Source organism: Bidens hawaiensis, unplaced genomic scaffold (genome assembly GCF_021521415.1).
Source record: "Bidens hawaiensis isolate Kalapana, Puna unplaced genomic scaffold, B.hawaiensis_p1.1 tig00000697_1, whole genome shotgun sequence".
NCBI lineage: Eukaryota > Viridiplantae > Streptophyta > Magnoliopsida > Asterales > Asteraceae > Bidens > Bidens hawaiensis.
In genome coordinates, this window is record NW_027491041.1 from 1,081,917 (window position 1) to 1,092,232 (window position 10,316).

Consider the following 10,316-nt stretch of genomic DNA (forward strand, 5'->3'; position numbering starts at 1 on the left):
CATGGATAGATTGACCAAGAGCGCTCATTTCGTGCCGATTGGAGAGACTATTAATTCTGAGCAGCTGGCCGATGTGTTTATTCGTGAGATCGTCTCTAGGCACGGGGTGCTGGTATCTATTGTTTCGGATAGGGATACGCGTTTCAGCTCCAGGTTTTGGAAAAGATTTCTCGAGGAGATGGGCACCAAACTCCTCATCAGTACTGCTTATCACCCGTAGAAGGATGGTCAGTCCGAGAGGACCATTCAGACCCTCGAGGATATGTTGCGGGCTTGTGTTATCGACTTTGGTGGTAGTTGGGACCGTCATTTACCGTTGTTAGAGTTCTCGTATAATAAAAGTTATCACGCCACGATTGGGATGCCACCGTTTGAGATGTTGTATGGTAGGAGGTGTAGGACTCCAGTCTGTTGGGGTTCCATTGGTCAAAAGCAGTTGGGTAGTTTGGAGGTGGACGAGGCTACGACTGAGAAACTCGACAAGATGAAAGCATTTATGAAGGCCGCGCAGGATCGTCAGAAGTCTTATGCAGATAATGGCGAAGGCCTATTGTGTTTGAGACTGGGGATCGGGTTATGTTAAAAGTTTCTCCCTGGAAGGGCGTTATTCGTTTTCGTAAGAGGGGGAAGCTCAGTCTGAGGTTTATTGGCCCGTTCCGTATATTGGCCCGAGTCGGTGAGGTAGCATATAGGCTGGATTTTCCCGAGGAGCTCGCGGGGATTCATCCTACTTTTCACGTGTCCCATCTGAGGAAATACCTAGCAGATGAAGAGGCCCATGTGCCTCTCGATGATATTGAACTCGATAGTAAGCTGAACTACGTTGAGCAACCGATTGCTATTCTTGACCGTCAGGAGAGACATTTGAGGAATAAGGTGGTTAGACAGGTGAAGGTGCAGTGGAAACACCGTATTGGTTCCGAGGACACTTGGGAGGCCGAAGACGAGATGATGAAGCATTATCCGCAGATGTTTCTGTCGCCTCGGGATTCGGGGACGAATCCCATTGTAAGGGGGTGGACTTGTAACACCCGTCAAACTTCCGGTTTAATGATTTAGCGCGTGTAAAGTATGTATAACTCTCGGGACTTAACTGACGTTTCTCGGAAGCCTTCACGCATCCTGGTACGTTAAAGAACCTAACTCTTCCTTCCATTTTGCCTTACACTCAAATCAAGAGGGACTAGAGTGTAAAATCTTATGTTATAACAAAAAAAACCTAACCCTAGCCCTTACAATGTTGCGATCGGAAGATTAGAGCAGCCCCAAGACACACGATTTTCTTTTTGCAGCCAATTCTAAGCCTTAGAACTCCAATTCAAGGTATGTACAACGATTCCCCAAGTCTTTTACCTGTTAATTGATCCATATATTGCGCGTATTGATCGAAAAACGTCGTGTTGTAGGCTAACCGGGTGGCTGCCCAATTGAGCTTTTCCGGGGCTGTTTTGAGTGAGTTTTTTGCATCAACATCCCACTAGGTATGACATGTACATCATATTATAATTTCATGGCCAATGGAGGTGTTTAGGTCGGTCAATCGATGTTAGTTCGAAAACTAGGGTTTATCGGGTATAGAATTGCAAATTGTTGAGGTTGATGCGTTAATTGATCGAGTGACCAACCGAATCAGTTTGTACAGCCCTAGGGGGTTTAAGGGCTGTGGAAAAATTATTTTTTTGATTCTCGGGGCTGTTGTGGTTAGTGCTTCGTCAATCGAGTCGGCGGTGCGCGAATTTTTGTTTAAACGTTAAAGTAAGGGTTGTAAAAAGGAACCGTCAACCCTATCAACTCGGGTGACATAATCTTGATGAATGAAAAGATTTAAAATGGAATTTGGTCCATTCGGGGCTGATTCGTTTAACAAATGGTTTTAAGGTTTATTACACGCGCACGCATTCGACTCGATTTGATTATCCTTGGGCCTTGGGTCAAGTTGTTGGGCCTTGGGCCAAGTGTTGGGGCTTGGGCCAAGTGTTGGGCCTTAGGCCAAGTTGTTGGGCTTCGGCCAAGTTTTGGGCCTTGGGCCAAGTTTTGGGCCTTGGGCCAAGTTGTTGGGCCTCGGGCCAAGTGTTGGGCCTTGGGCCAAGTTGTTGGGCCTTGGGCCAAAGTGTTGGGCTTGAACGGCCCATTAGGCAAGAGTGTTCTTACGGTCTAGTCTAGTAACATGTTGTGTATAATTTACAGGCCCTTGCTTGTGATCGTGCACTTAGGAATTTCCTAGCTCGTTGCAGGTGTTCGTTTGATTTCAGGTGAGTTCATGATGCCCCTTTTTAACTCTTTTAACTTTTGGGCTAGCATGCACACCTAAGTGTTTTCCTACTGGATTAAATGTTTTAAACGATTTATATAGGCTTGCTAGCATATGGTAGGCCTTGGGATGTTAAATATATATATATATATATGTATATGCATTATTGTTTGGCCTATATCTGGCGATGTTGTAGTCGTTTTGACTACTGATGTTGTGTATGCCTACTTTGTGTTTGCATGCACTGATGTTACGTGTTTGGGTTGTACGTTTTCTCGACCTTGATGTTATACGTGGATGTTATATATATACTGTGATATATATAGAGATGTAATTGAAAGGATGTTTACATATACATTTTTTATATGTATGTATGAGGATGTTTAGTTCTCGGTAATGAGGATTTGATGGATGTAACCTTTTACTTTTTAAAACTTTTGGTTTGACTATCTTAACTATTACTACTGATGTTATTTACTTAAAAATTGAACTCACTGAGCTCAAGCTGACTTTGTGTGCATGTTAGTGTGAGTTTCAGGTTAGGAAGAGGATGCCTTATCGCTTGGACGTGCACGAAGCTACTTGGACGGTGAAGGGCATACAGGAACTGAAGTTTTACTATTAAAGATTTATAATTAAAAGTTTTTATTTAAAGATAACTATGTTGATTTTGGGCAAAATTCCCGGGTTTTGGGAACTTATTTTATTATTTATGTTTTCCGCTGAATTATACTCTGAGATGTTTGTTTTAATGGAAAAAACCGTTTTCAAGTTTAATTATTTTCTTAAGTGTTTTGTATGATTACCAACTGTGGGGTTCTCGGGGTTTGGGGGCCTTACATACATATTACTTCTTCCCTTGATTTCAATCAACGTGTTCCACCATTCCAGTGCCTCTCCTATAAACATTTGAGAAGAGTACTGGATGCTTTCCTCCTCGGTGCATTTGTTTATAATCACAATGGATTCCATTTCCTCAATCCAACGAAGCGTTGTTATTGCCCCCTTATCCCCATAGAAATCTTTTGGTTTATACACTTGAAAATCTTTGAAGGTACATCCCGTGCTAACTTTTGCTCTTTTTGTTTTGCTCGGAACGTGTTCAGCAATGGAACTTTCACAACCTTCTTGTTTCATTTCTTTCTCAACTTTCACAACCTTCTTGACTGACTTGGGTTTCTCGTTGTTCAGACATTTTGTAAATCATATAAATACATGAATTTAAAACACAACACGCAAACTTTTATTCATAGTATTACAAAAAGATAGAAATACAACAACAGTAGTTATATAATCCTAATCTTTGGCCCATTTCTTAACCATCTTCTTCATCTTATCACATTTTTTATGGTCTTATCACCCATCTTTTTCTTCTTGATCCTTTCTTTTCTTAATTCATCCATCACCAAGTTGGGTGGGTTGGGATACCCTACCGGTGCGGATACCGAAGGAAAAAGATATGCATTTTCTCTCGGATACATGTGAGGATTAGCTATATAAGTCTGCATTTCCTCATCAAGAAGATTGGTTGTATAAAATTCTTCAATCAACCGGGCTTCTTCCCGTATCTCGTTTGCTTGTTCAGCTATGGTTGGTACAGGTCCGTAATACGGTGGAAAATTAAGATTATCAGAATAATAAACCGATCTCCGACTTGGTTCAGCTAAAGTTTGAGCACCTGGTGGGGGTGATCCAAAATGCCATAAACTCTGGTTGGAATGACAGTTCATCCAACTCGAGGATTCAGTACTGGTTTCTTGTTTGACTCTACTTTGAACTTCCAGATCATATGGATAATAGTTCGGGGTACCGGTCATTGGAACACTTTTGGAAGTGTCGTTGGATATTTCGATTGGCATTTCTGGACTTCCCGGAGCATACGTTGGTTGGCTTCCGTAAGCCAAGTAAGGATCAATTTGATCATCAGGGTGTAACCGGTTTGGATTTATCGGATTCAGATCGGTCGGGTCCACGTACACCGGTTCAGTCGGTTTTACCGAAACTGTTGGCCACCGAGGACCAAAGTTTGTGCTAACTCGGTCAGATGGCTCAGCATCGGGGGCGGGATTAGATCGCCTTGCGACCCGACGTTTTTGTCCTTAGTAGTTAGTCTAAGACATCTGCATATATAATAACTTAGGGATAGGCAGACTACCAATCATAACTTATCCCTACTTATCAAATGAATGGTTAAAGTTTAGGTACTAATTTTAATACCTAATTCGCTGAAACCGATGGCTCTGATACCAACCTGTCAAACCCCGATCCAGGACCTAGGAGTGTGACCATCAGTTGGTACTTGTTTTGTAAATATATCAGAGTAGCGGGTTTATTTTAGCGGAAGTCTTTAAATATTAATTTACATTCTCAAAAGTACTCGGAAATTAAACACCCAAGTTTCAATTTTACAAAACCGTGATATTAATAATACAAGGATTTATAATATTCAAAACGAGCCATCTCAAGCGATCTTCTATGACTCCAATCCTTGTATATCATCTATTGTTATCTAATTACCTGCAAGGGTGGGAAAAACACGTCAGCTATATGCTGGTGAAACGTTGACTCGATAAAACAGTTTATAACAGTCGTTAAATACAAACATAGTTTTCTGTTCACAATCTCAGCAGGAATGCCTGTCCATTCCCGGGATTTGTACCACTGCCCTACAGACACAATTCAAAGGTTCCCCGAGTACATAGCTCCTATTCGGAGACAACCTTCCCCTAGGCTATGTAACCCTTATGGAGAACTGGTTATGACTGACTTGGTTTTGTATGCCAATTATCAGTTATGTTTGGATCCAGACACATGTGTATTCGGTCTAAGTTGCTTTTTATTATCTATTTTGTATTATAACGATTTTAGAGACTATATCTCATGCAAACATTTATCAGACTCTTTGTAATAAACAACCAGTCTATTAAAAGAGTAAAATCAGTTCAGACAGTAAAAGGTTAACGTGTTCACCTTATATTATCAGTAGGAAATATCAACCTCCTTGGCTTCAGTATGCTATTAACCTATATTCATAATAGGTATGCATAAGTACCTAGTTGGTATTATTCAGCAGACTTTAAGTCTGTTACAGTTTCAACAGACTCGAGGTCTGATCAGCAGACTTGAAGTCTGATTCAGTTCAGCAGACTCGAGGTTTGATCAGTAGACTCTTAAGTCTGACCTAACCTTAGTATAGTTATAGTCGTTTTATAAAAATGCTTTGGATTTACATATGACGTATGGAATAGCACGCTTTGGCCTAATAAAGGATATCACATTGGCAAACTTCTCCAGGTAAGCAAGCGGGTCCCGCAGTTGATTGGGATTTGTACGAATTGCTTTCCTTAGGCAAGAAGAGTATACTAATGATACCCCCCTTCCAGTTACTACATGCCCATCAAAATAATAGTTTTGATAACATTTCTTCACATGGAAGCAACGTGTTTACTTTATAGAACATTACTTGGAAAATATTAACAGTTTAACGACTATACTCTTAACTAAGTTGTAACTAGATATTTAAAGTAACTAGTAAAGTAAATTAACCTTAATCCTACCTTAATCGGCTCGACGAAACTTAAGAACTTAACAAATCAGCAGCAATTCAGCTTGTACTTCGTTACAAGATTAGCAGCTCGTAAAACAGCGTAATGACACCTTGCTTCTTCACGAAAACAGCCCTCGGCACATTGGAACTCCCTTGCACGCTTACCAAGGTTAACTATGTGAAAACTAAGGTGAAAATGGGATGAAATGGCTTGAACCCGTAGCTGCCCTTTTATAGGCGAGTTTTGCAGTCCATCGCGTAGCGCGGCGGCCTTTTCCCAAGGCCGTCGCGTAACGCGACACCGCAATTAATCAGAAGCTGCCACGTGTTGACACTTAGTTGGCCACATGTCCCGGGTTACTTAACCTGGTCATCGCGTAGCGCGATGAGACCAGTGAGTTTCTTCGTCACGTAGCGCGACGCCTACCTTTTTCTTGAATTGAGTGATTCTCTGTTGCGTAGTGCGATGGAGTTCGTCAGGAGACCATCGCTTAGCGCGATGGGTCTAAAAACTCTAATTTTTCATTTTCAGTCCTTTAACTTTCAGAATTGGCATTTTTAGCCCAAAATTAGATGGGTATTTTCACGGTGTTACAATCAATAATATAAATCTTAGCCAATAGATCAACCGAACAACATCATCACGTGTAAAATATAAATAATGACCAGTCTAATAATTAATACAAGGCCTTACAATATCTTCAAGCCTAGACTATAAATAATATATATATATATATATATATAATTTTCAGGAATATATGATCGTAAACGGGTTTAAAATATCCAAAGACATATGATAGAATTTACACATAATTCAAGAAATATATGTTACCAGTAAAACTATACAATATAATCCAAATAGTTTAAACGAGTAAAATCAGGTAAAATTGTAATAGGGTGTGTATGTCAGCCCAAAACGTAAAAAGAGTTAAAAAGGGGCATCATGAACTCATCTGGTGTCGCGTGTGATAGATTGTTCTTAAAAGTCAAAGGAATACACTTGACTCGTTAACAGATACCTAGTACAAATGTTTATGTTATGAGAGTGTGTTCAACAACACAAGACTCCAAGACTCACATATGGACTCAGACACAACACAAAATTGACCAAACGACTCATTGGAGATTTCAATTAATGTTGGTAGTTCCAAGTTGTTCTATCATGCATCCTATGTCGCACCATGATAAAAACATCAAGCAATTGTCGTATAATTCAAATTCTGATCAAGCAGTTTGCAAGACAGATTATAGCATGTACAAACGGATTTTATTTAGTAAGCAAAACTTAGAAATAAATTATACAAATTGTACCATAGTGGGATATATGAATTATGTTTCTCAAAGAATTTTTGTTATATTTTAATCACGCATATAAAACTCACAATAATTCATTCATTACAAATTGGTACCAACAGTTCAGCAAATTGCGCAACAAAAGGTATTTTAATGGTTCTCTTAACTCATTTATCCAAATTATGCAACCCCAATTGGGTTGTCTTCTAAACTCATAAAACTAAGTTTCAAAAGTGGAACCAACCCATTTGGAATGTCAAAAAAGATTTATGATTTCGGGAAGACAGACCAAAATCCATCACCCTACATCATCTTTGACACACAATTGTATAAAATCATAAAAACTATTCAAATCTTGTCCAAAAATTACAAATTATACCTTTCTGGAAACTAGACTCAAATAATAACATCATGGAATCAAGAATCGATCAATAAAATCTATTATAATCGAGTTACAGACCAAAAAATGAACGAGTACGAATCTGTCAGCAAACTGTTATCATCAAAACTCAAACCCTAACATGTTTATGACATCTCTAGGGTTCTAATTCATCCATTAACATCATAATATAAAAATTATAGAAATTTGGACAATTAGGGTTTATCAAGAACTCATCAAAACATAAACTTGATACATAAAACTTACCAATTAACGTTAGGAATCATGAGAATCAATCAAAGACACCACCAATTGCAAGAATTAATGTTGAATTGAAGATGAAATAGGGTTTGTTATTTGAAATCGTGAGAGGGGGAGGGAGAGCAAATGTTCGATGGCTGGTTGGGGGATTAGGGCTGGGTTTTTTTTATTAATATTATATTAATCAATAATTACAATAATAGTCCCTTTTGGAACAAGTTTTGACACAAACGAACCTTTTAAACATCGAACCGGATTAAAATGAATCGTTATGACTAACATAATAACCTAAGTTCATGAAACTAAAGCCTTATTGTTCTTTCATAAATATTACTTTTTAAAAGGCGAAAACATACCAATTAAGCGTAATAGAACGCAATTTCATGAAATAAACTAGAAACTAAACATATAATCATTTAGCATGTAATTTCACATAGATGATTTAATAAACATATGATAGAGATATTATTTTCACATTTTCACCAACGGTCGGGTAGGACTCGTTTGATTCGGTAATTCTCGGAATTATCGGTACTTGAATGTGTGTGAAATAATTGACGCACTTAATTAACCCTAATTAAGTTAAATGCACGAATGAGTGATTGAGTTAACAGAGTTTGTATTAACGGTGTTAACTTGAAATTGTCGGGTGTCATATGATGTCTAGAGCTAAAGGATGGATAAATGGACTTTTAAAACGTACTACAAGGCACCTAAATTAAGAAGATGAATCCCGCCTTTTAAACAAACTTTTATAAACGATCAAGCCGATTAATGATTTTTCCGAGCGTTACACCTCCGGTCCTCCAAGATAGTGCTTCAAACGATGACCGTTCACCTTCTAAGATGTTTCATTATCCGGATTCTCTAACTCTACCACTCTATACGGGAAAAATTCTTTCACCAAGTACGGTCCCGTCCACTTCGATCTCAACTTTCCTACAAACAGCTTCAAACGAGAGTTAAATAATAACACCTTATCACCTTTCTTGAACTCCCTTCCGCCTTTCAACCGTCGATCGTTTAGAGCTTTCGTCTTTTCTTTGATGTTCAACGATCGAGAATATGCCGCATCCCGAAGCTCTTCCAACTCATGAATCTGAAAGTACCTTTTCTTCGCGTCCTCGGGAAGATCGACATTAACTGTCTTCAACGCCCAATACGCACGATACTCCAACTCAACCGCAAGATGACAAGACTTACTATAAACAAGCATAAACGGTGTAGTACCCAACGGAGTCTTGTATGCGGTTCAGAATGCCCACAACGCATCATCTAACTTTTCCGACCAATCTTTCCGACTAGCCCCAACCGTCTTCTCCAAAATCCTCTACACCCCTCGATTCGCATTCTCTACTTGATCATTCGTTTGAGGGTGATAGGCTGTAGAGGTACGAAGAGTAACCCCATAACAAGCCAATGCTTTCTCCATAACGGTATTACAAAAAATGGGTTCCCCGATCACTAATAACAGCTCTCAGAGTACCGAAATGAGTAAACAACTTCTTGAGGAACCTCACAACAACTTGTGCATCATTCGTAGCCAACTCTTGGGCTTCCACCCACTTCGACACATAATCAATAGCTACCAAAATATACTTATTACCATTCGACGTGGGAAATGGTCACATGAAGTCGATGCCCCACACATCAAAGATTTCAAGAATTTGTATGGAATTTTGAAGCATCTCATTCTTGGAAGAAATATTACCTATTCTTTGGCACGCATCACAAAGCTTCACAAACTCTTCAACATCTTTAACAACCGTCGGCCAATAGAATCCACTATCAAACACCTTCTATGCGGTAGCATGCACACCATGATGACCTCCAGTCAACCTTTCATGAACATGCTTTAGAATATCTCAACCTTCCTCTTTCGTCACACATCTCTTCAGAATCCGATCACCACCGATCTTAAAAAATAACGAGTCATCCCACACATACCTATTCACATCCCGGAAGAACTTCCTCTTTTGTTGCATAGTCATACCCTCCAGCACAATATTCTTAGCCAAATAATTAGTAAAATCAGTGAACCATGGCATACCTTGCTTCTCAGCCACAACAAAATTGATCGACTCATGAGGGAATGTATCTCCAATCTCCTACTCACGCAACTCTTCTCTCTTCGGATCTTCTAAATGGGATAGATGACCGGCCGCTACGTTTTCCGCACCCCTCTTATCGTTAATCTCGATGTCAAACTCGAAAAGTAGAAGAAACCACCGTATAAGACGAGGCTTTGCGTCTTTCTTCTAGAAGAGGAAACGCAAGGTTGCATGATCGGTAAAAACGGTGGTCTTTGAAAGTAGATATGAGCGGAAGTTATCAAATGCAAACACAACGGCTAAAAGTTCCTTCTTGGTGGTGTTGTAGTTCTCTTGAGCATCGTTCAACTTCTTGCTAGCATAATAGATAGGGTGAAAATGTTTATCTCGTATTTGCCCCAAAACTACTCCAACCGCATAGTCACTAGCATCACACATGATCTCAAATGGCAGGCTCCAATCGGGAGAACAAAGAATGGGAGCACTTACGAGCTTCTCTTTAAAAAACGTGAAGACCTTCACACACTCATCATC

General features: G+C 39.5%; 1 protein-coding gene across 1 annotated transcript; it reads right to left on the bottom strand.

The window, feature by feature from the left end:
- Positions 1-8,572: 8,572 nt before the first annotated feature.
- On the bottom strand, positions 8,573-8,947 carry LOC143531170 (uncharacterized). The gene has a single exon (XM_077026522.1). The coding sequence runs from the start codon at positions 8,945-8,947 to the stop codon at positions 8,573-8,575; it is 375 nt and encodes a 124-aa protein (XP_076882637.1).
- Between the last annotated feature and the right edge of the window lie 1,369 nt (positions 8,948-10,316).